This window comes from Gracilinanus agilis, chromosome 1, assembly GCF_016433145.1.
Source record: "Gracilinanus agilis isolate LMUSP501 chromosome 1, AgileGrace, whole genome shotgun sequence".
Lineage (NCBI taxonomy): Eukaryota > Metazoa > Chordata > Mammalia > Didelphimorphia > Didelphidae > Gracilinanus > Gracilinanus agilis.
In genome coordinates, this window is record NC_058130.1 from 107,669,545 (window position 1) to 107,689,901 (window position 20,357).

General features: G+C 42.9%; 1 protein-coding gene across 2 annotated transcripts in view; it reads right to left on the reverse strand.

Annotated features, from left to right (window-relative positions):
- Positions 1–20,357, reverse strand: part of ZNF462 (zinc finger protein 462) — an 87,796-nt gene that overhangs the window by 64,041 nt on the left and 3,398 nt on the right. The window contains exons 3-7 of one of the 2 annotated variants that reach the window (XM_044685224.1): positions 18,867–20,357; positions 15,348–15,512; positions 13,284–13,387; positions 10,465–10,583; positions 3,286–3,477 (exon numbers count right to left, since the gene is read on the reverse strand). The exon at positions 18,867–20,357 is cut by the window's right edge and continues 4 nt beyond it. In XM_044685224.1, coding sequence (XP_044541159.1) covers positions 3,286–3,477; positions 10,465–10,583; positions 13,284–13,387; positions 15,348–15,512; positions 18,867–20,357 — 2,071 coding nt within the window. Of the gene's footprint in view, positions 1–3,285; positions 3,478–10,464; positions 10,584–13,283; positions 13,388–15,347; positions 15,513–16,262 lie in introns of both variants that reach the window. The other variant, XM_044685159.1, reaches the window with a different exon arrangement.

Consider the following 20,357-nt stretch of genomic DNA (forward strand, 5'->3'; position numbering starts at 1 on the left):
ATCTCCGTCTCTCCATCGCCCGGGATGAGCTCTTCACTCCCTTCCCCTCACTCTGGTGAAAACATTTCCCTCTAACTCGGAAGGGACAATCAATTACTTTGGGGAAGGGGCAGGCTGACATTTTTAAGGCCGTGCTTTCTTTGCCAGAGGGAGAGAGATCTGATCAGTTTTCTAATTTATCAGCACAGATAGAAGGAGGTTACTAGCCTCATTTACTCAGCCCGCTTCGTAACCATCAGACAGCCAGAACACGTAGGCATAGCAGCTCCCCAACCGAGGACTGGTACAGATGACCAATTCTTATATTCGAGCATCTACAACATGGAAACCTTTCCCAACGGCGTCTAGTTTCCACAGGTGCTCTACTCTACGGAATTATTTCAAGTATTGCAAATGCCATCCAAAGTGTACTTTGTAGGTGAGTCTATAAGAAAGATGGTTTTCTCTCCTTAACAAACTGATTTTCCTTTTTATCTTGGTCTATTCCAGTAGGATTTCTCCAACCTTCTTAAATTCCTAACAAAATGAAGACCAGTTTTGCTCCTTGCCTTCATTCTTAGGCACCATCATCTAGTTTTTGTTATGGATCTATAGGATTTCACTTATTGACATTTAATTATAATTCTATCTAGCTATCCATTCATGAAATGGGTCCAAACTCATTTGATGCTGTCTCTTTGCTCACTCCCACCTTCTGATCCAATTTTCTGTCATTAGCAAATAAATTATTTCTAGTTCCTCAAATTCAGTTATTTGATATACATTAAAAACAGCAGTATTTAATTGGCTACATGGTCATGGGGGACTCTAATGCTCCTTCTCAGGAGCACTTTTCCCTTACACTTTCTTTGTTCTCTTTTTTAAACCAGTCCTATATCTATTCCAATAAACTACCTGAGGTTGGCAACAGAACGGCAGGTCTGCGTCGCACTGAATATTGCTCAAGTCCTATTAGAGATCCAAAGAAACAGAAATGTCTCCGTTATCACAGTTTCTGTTAGTAACTCCGAGATTCTAAATCAGTCCAGGCTGCAAGTAATTTCATTGCACTCCAAAGGAAAACCTATGGGGCTGGGCCTCCAGCCTGGAATTCTGGTCAATAAAAATGGGGGAACCAAAATCAACATTCAGACTCTGTGACCTAGAATTTTTTTTTCACATAGTTTCTAAGTCTTCTTGCTTATCAAGTGAGATGATAAGTATTGCAAAAAAAAAAAAAAAAAGGATTTTACAAACCTTAAATCACCACAAACATGTTAGTCATGATTATAATTATCCCTTTATGGAGACAAAGAAACCCAATCAGCTAACTAAACTGCAATACCTTGGTCCAAGGTTAGTGACAGAAAGAAATATTTAGCTGGGCTAGGTCACTATTATCTGTGTCTTACTCCTAAGGAGAAAAAAATTAAGAATGACAAAAAGGGAAATCCCTTAGACAAGGCCTTTCTTTCCTCAGTCCATAGTGGGAATGTAGATTGGATGGATGGCCACCATACTTGTTTGGTCCCAAATGGCTCCGTGGCATCCAGTTTTCCATCACAGATAAAACTAATTAATAACCTGGTAAATAGTGAGGCCCATACAATTCAGGACAAATACAAGTTTTGCCTTTACAGTTGTACAAACTAAACTTATTCTGTGGAATAGCTGCAGTCTGAAGAAATGGGAATTTTTTTTTTGTTTACATACCTTCAGGTGCTCCTCTGAACAGGTTTCCACTTGAGCCCTTAGACTCTAAGCCTTCAGGGCATGGCCTTGTTTCCGCCTGCATTCTGAACAACACTGAGTGTGCTGTCAGTACTCAACAAATTATAAATAATGACAACACTAATGAAGCATTCTTTGTTAAACGGAAATGCTTCAAGGTAGGAAAATCAAACAACTAGCTAAATTGTATGACAGGATTATGCTAAGAGAAAACCTTCATAGCTACTCTGTTAGCTTCTAGATCACAACAAATAAAAGCTACTTTTAGCCATAAGAGTTAACTATTCCTCTCTAACAGATTCTCCATTTAATTCTGGTATTGCCCTTATAACTACCTTCCTACAGATTTTATGAATGAAGATTATTTTGGTGCTGTTTGGATTATTTGATAATTTGTCAATGTTGATAAATTGGTTCCTTTAGAATTCAGTGGTTTCCAAACTTTTTTGGCCTACCACCCCCTTTCCAGAAAAAATATTACTTAGCCCACTGGAAATTATTTTTTTTTAAATTTTAATAGCAATTAATAGGAAAGATAAATGCATCTGTGGCCATCACCGCTATCCTGGATCGCTGCAGCACCCACCAGGGGGCGGTAGCAACCACTTTGGGAATCACTGCTTTAGATCTTGAATGTGCTTGCAATTTTTCTGAAGACCAAAGTAGGCATTATTCTTTTTTAAAATTCCTGCACCCAAAACAATCGACACTTTCCCCATCCCCTCTCTACCATTATACTAGGCAAATCTGATGCCTAAAAAAAAAAAATCTGATGACAAAAAATATCCCTAGACAGCCAAAAATCTCTTCCAGAGCCCAGAATGCCAGAAAACAACATTTATGGAGCACTCAGTTGTAGAGTCATTTTAGTGTTAAGGTCAACCTAATCATAGCAAACTAAGCGGTGATATTATCTTCCATGGCTGTCTATACTCATTCTTGTGACTCAAAGAATTTCCTTCTACAATTTCTCATACAATCCTTACCCAGAAATTATATTTCATCTTCTTTCTAATCACTTTTCTTCTTTTTCAGTATTTCAAGTATTTCAACACCCTCCAAATATCCAAAGTCTTAAGTTCTCTCTAAGATATTGATGGGCAAACTCAACATTCTACCCTCAACTCTTTTTCTATTTCTTCAATTTCTCAGGAATTCTCTTGGAACTCTTGGAATCTCTCTACATATCTTGAACCACAAAGGTGCCCTGAATGATGTACAATACTCCATGAGCTGCATCCCTGAAATCAGGAAAAAATGGCTTGTACGTGATCTGTTTCATGTGATATGATATCTCAGCACACACTACTCAAAATAGTATCAGTCTGACTCTTTTTTTTTTTTTTTGCCACATCACACAGTAAACTCACATAAATATTGCTTCTTATTCCAACCCTAAACTCTTCTTCTCCCTCTTATCTATTTAAGTTTCCTCCTTGAGCTGAACCTGTAAGTTTGGGGTGAGTAATTTCCTCTAAAAAAGTATTAACAGTCACTTCCCCCTCCATCCCACACAAAAGACTCCCTCCCACACTCTTTCCAAGGGGTTCATTGTGGCTCTGAAGCCCAGTTTACCGTTGGAGTCTTCTACTTCTTCAGTAGAGGCAGCTTTCTGTGAAGAGTGGTGGGCATGAGAGGAGAGGAGGCTGACGAGGCGAGGTCTTGGCAGGGTCAGGGCTTTTCCATGGATCTTAAGGGAGTGTTCTTTTAGCTGGCTGATTGTCATGGTGGAAAATGAGCACCAAGAACATCTGTAGGCATGTTCACCTAGAAGAAGTGGTCATAAGGGAGGGGGAGATGGAGAAAAGAAAGAAGGAAGGAAAAGAAAGAGAAAATTACCAGAGTCACTCATTTTAGAGCTGTGGGCTTTCTGGGACTGTGGATCACTTTGGCAGAGTACCAAACCCACATGGAAACACTATCTCTCCAGCCAAAATGTTTCCATGGGGGATGGTGTCCTTGGAGAAACTCCATGAGAAGATCCTTGATGTTCCATGCTGGAGTGCAGAAGGGAAGAGGAACGGGGAATAGGAATGAAATTTTATATTTCTGGTGCTAAAGGAAATAGGGGCATTTTAGATTATTTCCTTCAGCAAGCATTTCCATGCCTCTCTCTTCCTCCTTCTTCATGTCTGCTGGTAGCCTCTCTGACTTGGGGGAGAAAGGAAAGACCCTTTAATCTAACTATGTCAATTCTTATCCATAAGCTCGCCAGTGTTTTCCTTGGTGATGAGGAATGTTACCCAGATATAAGCCCATTCTATTCTTCTCTGGTGTTCTAACCTTTGGATCACATCTTAGAGAATTCTAGAAATTTCATTCCTTTTTTTTTTCCTCTTTCTAGAAATTTCATTCTTGATCAGTCCAAGATGCTTTTATACCTCACATGTACCAGGATGGCAACAATCTAGGAGCTGTCAAAGGCTTCAGCATCAGGAGTAAGTCTTAAGTTTTTCAGCCTGGATTTGTTTTTACTGTTCCTTTCCACTGAGTCTTCCCCTGGCACAGCAGGGCAAAAATCAAGGGGATCCCAGGAGAGGCTTGCAAGGATGCTACACTTAGTATCTGGGAAGTGGTTGGGTGGTATCATAAACATACAAAAATGTTTATGTTAGGCGAAGTCCAAATGATCTGTGAGAAAAGTTAAGATTTGTATGGTACTTTAAGAAAGTACTTTATATATGTTATCTCATTAGATCTTCACATTAGTACCGAGACACTATCACTGTCCTCATTTAATAGGTGAGGAGACTAAGGCTAAGAGAATTTAACCTGATCAGGGTCAAATGGCTAGTGTGTGATTTGAACTCAGGTCTTCCTCATTAGAACTCCAGTATTCTATCCATTATGCTAACTGGTTATTTATCCTAACTACTACTTATAGCACATCCAAGGCTTGCAAAGCGCTTCATCTATCTCATTTGATGATGTGAGTCACTCAATAGCTTGTTTAGCATCCTAGCCAATTCTCCAAATTAAGGGGCAGCATCATGATGTGTCACCTCTAAGAAGAGTCTGAGGCCAAATCTGAACCCATGTCTTCCTGACTCCCAGCCTAGCACTCGATGCACCGGGTACCTAATGGCCCTTATCCAGAGATTTTAAAAGAGGTCCAAACAAGGTTACTCTGATTCAAGTCATCCTTAAAAGCAAGGTTTTAATTCTGGAGTTCCCATCCAGGGCTTAGCACAGGGCCTGGCACCTAGAAAGCCCTTAAATAAATACTCATTGATTTGTTATCATCCAGGAAGGACCAGGCGACGGGTTCTGTGGAGTATCACTTCTGTCTATCAGAAAAGCACAAAACCCCAGTCTAAGTCAGTTCTGAGCATATAAATTTAACTTAGTGCCCTGGAGTCAATGTGAGGCCTCACGAACTCTTTTTTAACTCCTTTCAACAAGTTCAATCATTTAACTGGTTCCCAGCGGAAAAAAAAAAAAAAAAGGCACTTTTGACAAAGCTGTTGCCTATGGGAACAACTCACCACAGAAGGGGCCCCAATTGAATAACCTGCCACTTACATGGGTGGGAGAATGAGTGGCTCTGAGCTTAGGGCAACGATAAACGTTTCTGGAGATGCCGAGACACTATCTTAGAAACTCAACAGGTCCCAAACTGAACTCGGCCCACTATCCTCCTCCTCAATTATTTTTTTAAGTTCTTTTTCTTCTTAAATTCCCCCTCCCTTTTTTTTACAGCAGCATCATCTACTCCAATGTTAATTATAGATTATTAATCATTTGTTCATCTGAGCATTTATTAAGCACTAAGTGCCAAGCCCTGTGCAGGGTCTTGAGGATACAAAGACAAATTAGAAAAAACAACATTCCCTGCCATCAAAGGGCTTCCATCACCGCACTTCCTCAGGCTTTCATCTTTGACTCTTCCCTTCTGTTTCTTCTCTACATCCAAACAGCTGCCAAATCCTGATGATCTTGACAAATTTTCCTGTAAAACTGATCTTTTTTCTGTCCAATGCCACTCTTCTAACACAGGCTCCCATGACTTCTGGCTGGGACGCCTGCTCGTCTCCCTAAGCACTCTTCCTGCCTGTTGTTTCTCTCTTGCCCTCACCATCCCATCCTTCCTGCTGCTGCCAGAGTGGCCCTCCCAGGGCACAAGCCTGACCTCACCACTCCCTGGACACAAGTTTTTGGCCGTTCTCTATCACCTGTGAGACAAAATATAGCCTTCACCTGGCATTCAAGGTCTTCAGTGTCTGGCTTTAACTCACCCCTTTTCATTGTATGTTCCAACCAAGGTGTATTAACCCTTCCCCAAAATCTTCTGCCTTATCCTTTTTTTTTATGTATGCTATTTTTTTGTATACTAAAACTTAAATAAACCAGTGTATACATTTTTATGTACACTATTCCTCACTTCTGAAAGAGATTTATTGTTGTTGAGTCATTCTAATCATGTCTGATTCTTCATGACCCCATTTAGGGTTTTCTTGGCAAAGATACTGGAGTGGTCTGCCATTTTCTTCTCCAGTGCATTTTTACAGAGGAGGAAACGGAGGCAAAGAAGGTTAAATGACTTGCCCACGGTCATACAGCTAGTGGCTTGCCATTCCCCAACTCATTTTACAAATGAGGAAATGGAGGCAAACAGGATTAAGTGACTCACCAAGGCCACACAACTAGTGTCTGAGGTCTGATTTGAACTCAGGAAGGAGTCTTCTTAACTCCAGGTCCATTACTCTATTTACTGTACTACTGAGCTCCCCAAAGATCTCTGAAAGGAATTCCTGGGTTCAAATTCTAACTCTAACACTAGTTCTGTGACCATAAGCAAGTCACTCAACCTCTCCTGGCTTCTGTTCTCTTACCTATAAAGTAAGGGGTTAGACTTGGGGGTCTCTAGCTTTCTAGTAATAAATCTATATCTCATTATCATTGCCTTCCTTCAAAGTCTGGCTCAGGTGACAACTCTTTTGTGAGGTCTTCCCTGATTTCTCCCCCAAAACGAGTTCTCCTGTTCACCTCTTCTTGGTCTGTCTTCTTCCTCATGCATTCTCCATGGTAACTTGTATGTCTGTACATGTATTTTTGGAACAATAACAATCTAGTAAGCTCCTTGAGGTCAGGGACTATATCCTTCCTTATCTTTACACATCTAACATGTGGTTTTACAATGGTAAGGACATAAAAATGTTTGTTCATTCAGTGAACAAATGCTGGGAAACTGACATAGAAAAACCTAAATATCAGGCAAACTTGATTGAAAGAAGGGGAACCCCAGGGAAGTTCAGTCATTTGGCCTTTTCTTGGTAAAGATATTAAAGTGATTTGCCATTTCCCTCTCTGACTCTTTTTACGGATGAGGCAACTGAGGCAAAAAGGGTTAAGTGACTTGCCCAGGGTCACCCCCCTAGGAGGTATCTGAGGCCACATTTGAACTCAGGAAGAGGAGTCTTCCTATCCTCAGAACCAGCATTCTGATCTACTGTACCCCGCAGCTGCCTCCCCGAGGAAGAATATCCCCATTTTGGAGGTCCCGTCCATCAGTAACTCAACAAACTCCTTGTGCTGGTGTTGTAGAAAACACTCTGGATATGAAGTCAAGAGACCTGAGTCCTTGTGGTAGCCGTGTGACCACCATCAGATGCTTCTCTGAACTTCAGTTTTTCCCATCTATTAAGTGGTAAAAATCCTGCCTCCCCCCTGCATCCTCAGGTGGTTGTGTGGAAATCTCCTTGTAATCCTGGGGATCCTTCAGAAATACGGAATATTGTCAGGACTGACGGCCAACATGAGATGGTAGAGAGGAGGTGAGAGTTGCTCAATGAACCTCAGTTATGGCTTCCAACTCAGTTTCGGTGACCTAAGCTGAGGGCTCGTTTCTCCCTTCTTTTAGGAGAAGTCAGTGCTGATGGTTGCCTTACACATTGCAGTCTAGAACCCACTTCCACCCAGGTATGGTCCCTGCAATCCTGACTCTAAGTCCTGCACCCTCGCCCATCTGCCATCTTGTTGTTCATTGAAATATTTTTCAATCCAGAAAAAAACACACACGTGCCTTCCCCTCCTCCACCATCTGTTTTTGCTCATTTGTGATTTCCATTATTCTAAGAGGAGAACATGAATAAGTGTTCTAGTTTTAGGTTAGATCTTTAGGGCACTAATATTACAAACTTAGAACAAGAAGGATGCTCAGGATCATCTAGTCCAGCCCTTTTATTTTACAGAGGAGGAAACTGAGGCCTGGGGAATGAAGTTAAGTGTCAAAGACATAGTTCGTGGCATAGATGGGATTCTAGATACAGTGAAAACTTTTGGAAGATAAAACCACAGGCTGGCGTTTTAGAACTGCCAGTAATCTGTAGCAGATGTTCTGGGCTGAGTAAAGGTGCTGTGGGTAGAAGCCATTTGTAGCTGTTCTTGCCTTGTGATGATTTCAGTTTGCAACTTTTTTCTTGGAAGAATGATCAGGAATGTCATTTTTACAAGAATGTTCCAGGGTAGGCAACCACTCACTGGGGAAAGCTATCAAGGGAAACCTATACAGAACCAGTTAGATAAGATGGCCTTGTGCTCCTTTCCAATTCTAAATTCTTCAGGCTTTTAAAAAAAAGCAAACTGTTATAATTCTTAGTTTACTTTCCCCAATATCCAAAAAAAATAAGGAAAAAGGAGATGTCTGAACTACTACCATATGTCCAACACAAGCAGGAATCCTGAGTTATCTCTGTCTAAGCTGATAGCACTACCTAATGGCCTTGAGAACAGCTGTTACTGGACAAGGCAGAGGAAGCAGACATAGGAAATCATATGTTCAAAGAAATGTCCCTGCTGGAAAGAGCCTCCGATAACATCATCTTGTCCAAATCTCTCCAGAGAAGCGATGTGACTTCCCCAAGGTCACGTAACTGGAGCTACAACGCCATTCTCTTGGTTCTCAGGCTAGTGTTCTTTTTCATGTCAGGCTTCCACTGGAGTAATAATACGACCCTCTAATGTGAACATTCCCTCTCTCTCTCTCTCTCTCTCTCTCTCTCTCGACTTGTAGGGATGTAGTCTGCGTGGACAGACATACATGGATAAAATAAATATATAAATATAAATAAATATATAACTACCTAGCACTTTTCCCAAAAAGTGGGATCGTTTGGATAATGATTATTATTCACATTTTACAGCTCAGTAAATTGAGACCCAGGAAAGAAAAGTAAATTACCCCAAGGTTACACAGTTGGAGACAGAACTAACTTCTTTTGGTTCCTAACCTAGTGCTTTTTCTACTTTATCACATTACTTCACAACTTATAGAACTGAGCATTCCCGGGCAATTTCCCAACTAATGAATTTTACTACTACTACCAAAAATAAAAGTCCTTCACATGGGCATATATATATATGATGGGTTCCTATCACTTCCTTTTTTTTTTTTTTTAATCCATTACTTTCTTCACAAAATGTCTTGCCTCTGGTCACACAGCTCATCAGGCCTATTCTTACTTAGGGTCCAGAGTCCTGATGGTTTATGGTTTTATGTCTGCAGATAAATGGGAAAAATCTCTTTTGGAAGCCCATTAATTTAGGTTTTTAGTGATGGAGATCTGATTTCCCATGGGAGCACCGAATGGAACCTCCTCCAATCCACCTTGGGTGTTTAACCTTTTTACTTCCTCTTTACCTTACCAGTGAGGGGCCAGATGCGGCTCCCCCCTGAAATGTTCTATCCGGCCATGCAACATTACTATCTGGCCACACGATATTATTCTTAGTCTGACAAATACAATCTTTGAAAGAGTTGTCTTAAAAACAGACTGACAGAAGAACATTTCCTTTCCTTTGGCCCCCTCTTTAAAAAGTTTGCCCATCACTGCTTTAGACTAACCTCTCACTCAAAGGCTTTTTAAAAAAATGAATCCTCAGAATCATCTCCTTTAAAGGTATCCATCTGAAATGTGGCCTCAGATACACTCTTTAAAGTTTAAAAAATGGCACAACTTTCTTCATAATCATAAATCTATACTGTAATAAGTCAGATAGCTTTTCCTATCTGAGTCAGAGAACCATATCTGGCTGGCTGGATCCCCTCCCTGCACCAATCTTCTCTGTTCCTATTCACCTATAACATAATGCTCTTTCCTGTTGGTTTCATATTACTTTATCTAGGAATATAAGAAAGGTTAAAAAAAAGTTTTGAACAAATTTAATTTTCTTTTCTTCTTAGAATTTCTGCAATGATGAGTTATCTCCAGTGTATTTGAAAATTCTTAGCATTTTATAGTATCAGAAGATTTAAAACTGGAAGGAATCTTAAAGAGATCTTGAAATTCAACCTCTTCCATTGATAGATGGGAAAACTGAGAACCAGAGAGAAGCAAGTCACTTTTCCAAGGTCCCCAAGGTAATCAGTGCAAAAGTCAGGCTTTAGATTTAGGTTCTCTGACTCTGGATCCAGTTCTCTTTTTACCATACCATGCTGCTTTCCTCAGAGGTGCAAGGTAGGTGTTTTACAAACTCTTCCTTGATTAAAAATTGGCCCAATTCAGTCCATGTAAAACTGACAGAAGTTGGGGCTTTTGTGGTTTGTGAGCTTTCAGTTGGTTTAGGACAAAAAAGAAAGCAAACATAAAACTTGCACTTTCCAACAGGATTAATGATAATTTTTTTTAATCTAATGAAAGACTATCAAATTTGAAACTCAGTAATTCAACCAACAATTCAATTTAACAAGCATTTGTTGAGCACCCACTATGAGCATGCAAAATGGGGTGAGAACTATTGTCTCCAGAACCTTACCAGCATGAGCTTTGAGAATATGAGTTTTCAGTCGGCTATTATAGGAGGATTTGAAGGAGCAGAGTTTGCAGCGAAACGGTTTATGGTGTCCGTGATGAGTTTGCATATGGCGATCCAGGCTTTGTGTGGAGGAGGCAGAAAAGGGAAATAATAGGATTAAAAATTGTCAGCTGCCACTAAACATTACATGCTATATTTTCTCATTACCCTTTTTCAAGGAGACCCATTTACAAGCTGTTCCAACCACTGCTTGGTACTCTCCAATGGTGGCCCTCACAAACAATAGCCTGGAGAAGGGGGGGGAATGTCCAGTGGCTTATCTGTTCAGAAGGGAGCAAAAGCAGGAGGGAAACTTTTGAGGGAACAAGGGAGATGGCAATGGGAGTACACCATGGCAAAGCCTCATTTTTTGTTTGTTTGTTATTTTTTTCCTCTGATACACAAATAGGAAAACTTCTTCAGGAGAGGTAAGAGCATCAAGGAAAATCAGACAGGAGTCCAGATTTTCCATCTCCCGTACAACTTATGCAGGTTACCTCTGTCAGGCTGTCCACATTCGAAAGGAGAATGAGAATTTGGGAAATGCTTTGGTCTGAAATGGCTGGCAGAGAACCACTGTTTGAGCAGTGAGACTAGACTGGGGAGGGAGGGGTTTTCCCATTGTCCCCTGTTTGAAAGTCATTTACCCATCCTCTGCCTTTGTGCCCAGGGTCTGCGCTAAGGCTGGGACACAACATGAAAGTCTTTAAAGGAAGACAATGAGAGATGCGGAAGCTCGGCCATCTCCTTCAGTACCTTAACACGTTACAGTGAATATGACCTGATAAACACAACCAGATTTATTGTACATCAGTCTTCACAGAGACATTTTATACAGAAATGATTTCATTATAAAGGACCCACAGTGCAACATCACAATTACTGGTCTAGGGAAAATAATAAATCTAGCAAATAAATAAGGTATGCAGAGCACTAATTTGTGTCAGTACCTCCCAGAACTAAACCCCATTCTAAATCGCTGATATGGGAATGAATCTGCTTGCTGTTTAAGCAGGCTACTATTTATAATAAAACCGCTCCCAATCCTTCATGTTCATGCCCTGAAATGCTAGTGCACGTTGCTTAGAATCTGCTGGTTGAGTTAGGAGATTAGAAGCTCGCCTCCCTCCCTGACTCCCACGCATCGGGTGAGAGAGGTTCCCATGCCCCCCCCAGAAGAAACGCTGCCTCTTCCTGCCTCCCCACGGCTGCCAAGAGTCACCTGAAGTTCTTTAATGAGCAGCCCGTCATTTCATCTCTTCTTACAGACATGAGGATAAATATCATTTACAATTCTTACAAGCAACACAGGAATATCAAAGTGCAACACTGACTACTGACCCTGCCCATGGGGAGAGAAATGCAATGCAAAGGGCTCTAGATTTGGACCCACAAGTCCTGGATTCAAATCTCAGTTCTCCCATTTAGAATTAGGTGACCTAGGGCAAGTCACTGACCTCTGAGCTCCAGGAGCCTCGTTTATAAAATGAGCTTAGCCTGTCTGACTATCAAAAGTCTCTATAAGTTCTAGATCTAGGATATGATCTTTGATGAGGCAATTAGGCATTTTGCCTAGGGCAAAGCTGTAAAACATGACCTGCTCTGAGACCCTCAAACTCCAAATTTAAGGTACAGTAGAAAGAATCCTGCCCTCAAGAAAGAAAGGGGACAAGCATTTATTAAACATCTGCTAAATGCCAGGTGTTGTGCTTAAGTGCTTTACAAATAATATCTCATTTGATCCTCATAATGACCTTAGGAGGTAAGTACTATGTATATTATATTATATTATATTATATTATATTATATTATATTATATTATATTATATTATAATGTTATGTTATATTACTATATTATATTGCTATATTATGTTGTTATACTATGTCATGTTAAACTATGTTGTTATACTATGTTATATTGTATTATAGTATAGCATAGTATAGTATAGTATGTTCTGTTATTATATTATTTATGTTGTACTATATTACATTATATTATGTTACATTTTATATGTGCGTATATACAATATATAACTATAAAATATATATATATATATATGTGTGTGTGTGTAATATATATACACACACACAACTATTATCTACATTTCATAGTTGAGGAAATTGAGGAAAATACAGGTTAAGTGACCTGTCTAGGGTCACACATCTAGTAAATATCTGAGGCTAGATTTGAACTTGGGAATGAAAAGACAGGTTTCTAGTTCAGACTTTGCCACTAACTCATTCAGGGGCCTTGGGCAAATTATGTAACTTTCTGGACCTCCATCTTAGCCGTAAAATGGGAGGGTTCAAAGAGAGGAACTCGAAGGTCCCAGTCAGCACTGTTACTCTGAGTCTATGACTCACAAGTTGGGACAGAGAGCATCTTGTCAGTTTAACATTCTTCCCCGAGGTCTTTTAAAGACAGAGACCTTTTGGAGCTGGGAAACACCTTGTAAAAGATCTAGTCCAATCCTTTCATTGTTCAGATGAAGAAAGTGAATCAGCCCAGAATAGGGAAGTAACTTGCCCAAGGTTCAGCTAGGTAACTTTTCCAGTTCTTGTAAGGTAATCAAAATACAGTTATCTCACTCTACACAGGTGGATTCCCTTTTTCCTTTCTTCCCCAAGTGCAAATTTGTTTTCAGACATAGTTCTTAGATCTTTGGATGAAGGAATACTGATATCAAGTGGCAAATTCTCATAACACCCCACTTCCCACATGCAACAAAGCCTCCAGCCTCCCCGCCGGCTATTAACTCCCCTTTAGGAGAAGAACTTACTTGTGCCTGAAAGCAGAGACAAAGGAACAGTACTGGCAGCTGTACTTGTCCTCCCGGGTAAACATGGCCAATGCCAAATGGCTCCTTTCGTGAGAACGCAGCCCCTGCATGGACATCAGGACTCGGTCACATTGACTACAACAATGGTATCCCCCCGGTTGGGTTTCATCTTTCAACATTCCATCTACTAAGCTGTGTTCACCAGCCACCTGGTCCAGCAACCCACTGGTATCTTTGGCTTCCTTCAAGCCGTCCAGTAATAAGGTTGAAGACTCTTCAGCCTCCTGCTAAAAAATAAAACCATACACTCCCCCACACGCGCGCACACACATGCCCCACCAACAAAACACATTTCCATCGGTGTCTCCTCAAGTTTTTCTTCCTCTCCCTTCACTCTCCCAATTCATCACCTTTATTTCTCAAGGAGTCTTTCCCTACATTTCCAGCTTCATTTGGAGGGGAGCCCCAAATGGTATCTCTTCGTGCTGTGGAAAACAAAGCTTGATGGGTTTCTGTTACCTTTGAAAATATATGAAAAAAGTGCCTTGAAGCATATTAATAAGCCCAATGAAAGCAGGAGGCCCTCACCTCATTTCTTGCCCACTCTAAAAAAAATAAAGTTACATATGTTCCTGTCTGAAGTATCATGCATTTCAAGCTTATTTTAAAAGTGTGTGCCTATAACTCTTTTAAGTGGAGCTCAGAAAGAAGTGGTAATGAAGCAAACATTCAGAAACTGCTTGTTGTACAAGAATATCTGTGCCATCATGAAAAGAGCAAAGAAAAAGACTCCCTAGGTAGGAATCCTTTTGCCTATGTTGTAAACTCTGACCATTTCCCAACTTGTAGCTTGAAGTCTATTTGTAAATCTCTCGTATTTCACAGTCAGGTCTATCTAACTAACTAGTTTTAGGTATGGTGCTCAGAAAAGAAACCAAGAGATGAACTGCTCTCCTACAAAGAGGACCTCCCTGTGGAACAATGCTGGGGCACTTAGTTTGGAAGATCCTGTTCTTTCCAGCTGGTCACCATCCAGATTTATTTGGCCTCTGTACATCTAAAAATGGTCTTAGTCTTCAGAAGAACGGAAAACGGAACAGAAGCTTTTCACTGATGTCGATTTTGTAAAAGATGCAAGTTGAGAAGCATGAGTCCTGAGGAAGAAATAAAAACCCAGGAACAAGTTTTCCTCCGGCCAACGATCATTAAGGAGTAATGACAAAGTGCACACCAGTGTCCAAGAAGCTAAGTGCCCTAGCCTGGAATGACAGCTACTTTAAAACTAGAAGCAATTAATTAGGATTATGTTATTCAAAAGCAATAGTCAAATACAACAAAAGTTGGTGGGGAGGGGAAGGGGAAAAGAAGAAGGTATGGTTGTTCTTCAGTGATGTACTAGGGATGAGAGAAGAAGGTAAAGAACAGGCCAAAATGCCCTCAAGATAAACAATGAAGACTTTCTATCATGATGTACCAGGTCTCAAGCACCTCTGTAAGTTATCCTTGCTGCCAAGAGTAGGAAAGCATAATGAGTCTCTAAGAAAAAGATTCTGCACTCTCAGCCAAAAGGGAACAAGATGGTAAGCAATGGAAAGACAAAGATGACAATGATGATGATGATGATGATGACGAGGATGATGATGATGATGATGATTTTCTGGGTTTATTCACCCCAAAAGCTCAGACATCTTGGAAGAGGAAATAATTATGCATATTCCGCTATGCCACTGATCCAGGCAAAGAAGTGACCTAGAACCTGCCCTTCCGAGAACCAGACTTTTTCTCATCCATAGAACTAACTGCCTAGGGGAAAGGGAGCAATATCCAAAAATGGAATCAGTCACAAGATTTTTTAAAAAAACAACCACCAAAAAAAAAACCAAAACCCTTCCTTCTCTGCACCTGTGGGATGAAGAAGTGCAACTCACAACGAAATCCAATCATCACTAGAGAATGCCTACATTCTCAAACTTGAAGAGGTTCTTACTTAGCAATGCAGTTAATAAGTAACTAGACTCGCTCACACACAAGAATGCTCATCCAGAACTTTCCAAGAGTTCTCACCTTCACAGCAGCTGACACTGATGGGACATTCCCGTACTGGACGTGCTTGCGGAGGTGATTGCAGATGGCGCGGAGCGTTGGGTGCACTTCCACGCAGAACTTACATTTGTATCCCACAACTTTCCTCTCCTTGATCTTTGGCACCTCTTCTAAGTGACCAAAAGGCTGGCAAAATACATTGGTAGCATCAGTATTCTGAGCTCTCTTACATTTTCTGCCAATTACTCTCGTAATTACTGGTGTATCTTTTTTTTTTTTTAAAGCAGATTAGCATTTTACATCAAGGGATACCTACTGAATTCATAAGAGTCAAGGCACGCTGCCTACTACATAAGGTGTCTGGATTCAACATACTTTCCAACCTGAATGGAAGTGAGTAGAGGATAATTCTGTGCAGAAGCTTCATCTTCACTGCCACCAAGTTACCTGATTCAAACCAAAGCTAACTGTGCAGCTGAGACATTGCATAACTACAGCATTTAGTGATCTTCTTGGTGAACTACCAGTCGAGAAGTTAAATCCATATCTCATCCCGAAAAGTGATGACCAAGACATGGCTGAGGAGTGCTAATGAAATCAAGAGGCAGCCCACAATTGCCTTATGATAGAAAGCTGTGTGTAATTAGGTTTCAGATAAAGGAGGTTACTTGGCAGAAAGAAACAAATAGAAATCAACAAAAACCTCCCAGGGAGCCTTGGGAGGAGTCTGAGGGAGAGGGATGGGGACGCAGAGAGGGGTGAGGCACAGAGATGGGGGCATAATCAAGCTTGAAATGTTTAATTGACTTATTGAGCTCCCTGGCATGCTAAGTCACTAGTAAGCCTGTAGCAGTTTTGGCTGCCAATGAAGAAGTGCATGTGGGCACTAGCAATGAGGAGCCTCCTGGGGGAAGGGAAATCAAAACATATCCTTACCCTCTCTTGTTTGAAATCTGCAAAAGCACCATCTGCATATTTCTGCTTGCTCAAAAGCTGTTTCCTCCTCTCCTGACGTTTGGCACGCTTCTGGAATTCCTCATTGTGACTGTTCAAGTGGGAGGTCAGTTCTGCCATACTTTGCAGTCTATTATCGCAATGCTTACACTGAAAGGCAGTTCCCAGAGAGCGGGTGCCATTGCCCAGGATGACGAAGTCTCTCTTCAGGTCCTTGCTGTGGTGGTCAGTGTAATGCATGCACAACAGCTCCGCGGTGCTGAAGGACAGCTTGAAACACTTGATGCAGCGGAAGGGCAACCACTCGATTTCCTGAGCCTCGGCGCCACCAGTCTCCAGCTCCGACCTCTCGAACTCGGGCTGCTCCTCCTCCAGCAGGGTGGGCTTTTCATTCTCATCAGCGTAGACGGCGGTGAAGTAACCACCCAGCTTGCTGGCGTGCTGCTTCTTTGGGAAAACCCCGGGGTGACGCTTCATGTAATGGGACACGATGCCTTTCTTGCTGAAGGACTGGAAGGAACACAGGGAGCACTTTTTTTTCTCCACTGCCCGCCGCAGTTCTTCACTCAGCTGAGGGGAGTCATCCTTGGGAGGGGAGGGGATGATCACCTTGCTCGGTTTGTCGCTCACCGTCCTCGAGGCAGCCAGGCAGTGCGTGTAGTAGGCGTCGATATCGTGCCGCTTCTGGTAGTGCGCCGCCAGGCCCTTCCGGATGGGGTTGGTATAGGAACACAAAGCGCATTTAAACAGGTTGTTTTTCCCCTCTGGCTGGGCCCGGACATTGTTGTGCTTGATGCGGTAGTGTCGGGCGATCCCCTTCCTCGTGGAGCAGAAGTACTTGCAAAGCTGGCACCGGAACACCGTGTGGGAGACCAGGTGGGAAGCTGAGAAGTGGGAAGCGGCCACAGCCACTTCTGCTACCTCTTCATCAGCAGTCGGGACTTGGGAGGGACTAACTTCTGCCGCGGGCAGCTCGGGCTCCAGGGTGACGGCCACCTTCGGGGGAGACTGGGCAAACACATCGAACTCTGGCTGGTTGTGATACTTCTCGTAGTGAATCTTGAGCTTCTCTAATGTACCGTGAGTGTACGGGCAGAGTTTGCACCTGTAAGCGCCATACCCCTGCTTGAAAATCCTGCTCGTCTCCTCGACTTCGTTCTGGGTCATGTCGGCAGACTGCTCCACGTCATGCACAAAATCTTCTGCGGTCACCTTGATGGATGGATGTCTCTTCTGGTAGTGGGTGAGGACTCCGTGAATGCGGGTGTTGATGTATGGACAATGCCTACACTTGTAAACAGCGCCAGGATTGATGTCTATATCCTGGGCAAAATCCGCGGCTTTCACCTTCATGCCCGGGTGTTTCTTGCCATAGTGGGTGAGAAGACCGTGTAAGTTATTATACTCTGATTGACACACCGTGCACTGATAGGGGGTAGAGGAGATGGCAGGGTTAGCTGAGGTCAACTGGATGCTTTTTTCTGGGGAAAGCCTTGCATCCTCTGTGCATTCAGCATCTTGCTCAGCAAGTGAGGAGAGCATCTTATTCTCACAATTGACCTGGCCGGGTATCTCTTCGGAGGGCGAGATGACTTTCTCAGCGGCATCCTTCTCCTTGATGATATCCAACAAGACGGACTCATCACCGTTCATGGCCCAAGGATGGAAAGCTTGATAGTGATTGGTGATATCCCAAATGGAAGAGGCTTCAAAAATACAGTCCCTGCATTTGTAAGTTTTGGCTTCAGCGGTCATCGTAAGGGAAGGAGGGGATGGATCTGGCCCTGCCCAGAGCTTGGTTGCCATGTAGGTATAGTCAACATAATGCTCAGGATGCCTCCTTTGGTAATGCAGAAGCAAACCGCTGGGCTCTGTGTGCGAATAAATACACCATTCACAGTGATAGCCAGCTTCTATTAAGCCGTCTAGAAATGCCCATCTCAGAATGGAAGTAACCGTGGCCTTCAGGCTGGGGTGGTCTTTCTTGATATGCTTCCTCAGTGCATAGAAATAAGGAGAGGTGTAAGAACACTGCCTACACTTAAGAGCTCGGAGCTTGGCTTTCTCCCTTTCGGTACTGGAGGAGGGGACAAGCATACAACCACCAGATTTCTTCTGACCGCGGTCACAGAGGCTCCGGATGGTGGCGGTGTGCTGCCGGATGACATCTGCGTTGGCCTTGAAGTCCCGGTGCTTCTTCTGGTAGTGAATGAGCACTCCTTTGACCGTCCGGTTCCCGTAATCACAGTGCTGGCAAAAGAACATCTCGTTCTCCACAGGAGGGACATCTCTCTCTGAGCTGCCTCGGTTCAATCTCTGCAGGGGGACAGGCGGCCTCGGAGCACCATGGGGCACCTCGGCCCCTCTCATCATGGCTGCCGTAGGAGGGGCCTGTCTGATATATTTGGCAGTAACCTTAATTTCTGGATGTCTTTTCTGGTAATGAACAAGCACTCCCACAACTGACCGATTGCTGTAGGAGCAGTGTTTGCAGTAGTAAAGCTCAGTGCTGAGGTCTGATGGTGGGGGTTGTGGGGGGGGTGGGGAAGCCATGTTGGGCATTTTGGGAGATATTGGAGCACCCACCTCAAAGGATAGCTGAGAAAGGGCGGAGCCCCTGTCCACAGACACCACGCGCATGGTTTTCTGGATTCTAAAGTAGGAAGCCTTTTCTTCAGGGTGTTTCTTCTGATAATGAACCAAGACGGAATGCATGTTCGGGCTCGCAAACGAACACACATCACAGTCATAAACAACCACGGTGTTGACCGAAGGGTCTTTCTGATTTTCACATTCCGTAGCGAAAGTCTTTGAAGGAGTGTTCTTACTAAATGCAGTCGGCACACCACCCCCACGAGCCACTGGGGTAGAAGTGGCCATATTTTTGGGAGCAGAATTCAGAATCTCCCTCAGGGTCTGGGACTCAGCATTAAGCCCCTCTTGCTGTTCCACTACGTAGCTCGAAAAGATCATGGCATTGTTAATTTTAACAGTTGGATGCATTCTTTGGTAATGTGGCATCAGGCTTCTCACATTCGGGCTAGTGTATGAACAAAAACGACATCGATAAATCAAATCCGAATGATCGAAGTTGAGTACATTCATTGCTTCTGGATGATGTTCACCATAATGTTGCTGTAGATCCTCAAAATTGGTGTAGTCAATGTAGCATTCAAGGCATCTGTACACAGCGCTGTGATCGTTGGGATCCAAAATATATCTAAAGCTGAACTTAATGTATGGGTGCATCCGTTGGTAGTGGGTACTGACACTTCTGGCAGATTTATTACTGAAGTCACAGTGTTTACAATAGTAAAGCCTCCCAGAGTCATTGAATTCTGCACTTTCGTTGTTGTGATCAGCACCGTAGAGACTGGGCTGGTTGTTGAGGAGAGCTGGGTTGGGACCCTGGTGATCTTTCATTGAGTTCACCGAAGCGCAGTAATAGTCCTCCTCATCTTCCGAGAGAGTCAGCTCAATCTCCGCCCCGTTGGTGGCGTTGTAATCATGTGGCACGGTCCTGAAGTTAGTGTCTTTCTGAGGGTCATTACTCTCTCTCGCCCATATCTGCTGAGCCGCAAAAGAACCAGGCACGTCCATCAGAGACTCCGTGGGCTCCTCTTCCCGGTCTAACTCCACCTCGATCTCCACCTCGTTCTCTTCTTCTTCCTCCTCGTCATCTTCCACGTTGATCACAGCATCTTCTTGCTGTTTGGTTTGGTTAATCTTGCTCTGCAGGTTACTGGCTATCTCATCGATCCTTGTCCTCTTTTTCACTGGCGATAAGTCCAGAGGGAAATCATTGGAAATCTTCCTAGGAACCTTCGCCACAAAGTTATTCTTAGAGGACAAGCCAAGAATGGAGGTCTGACTTTTCTTCACAGTGTTGCTGGAAGAGGTGTGGCCATCTGGGTCACTTTCCAATGGCAGAGCGGAGGGCTGTCCCTCGTATTTTGGCAAGTTGTCACAGAACGAATGTTTGTGCTGCTGATGGACGCGGAGCCCCTTCAGAGTCGTCGTGGAATAATTACACATGGTACATTTGTAAGGGTGCTGAGGCTGGGACTGGGTGGGGGG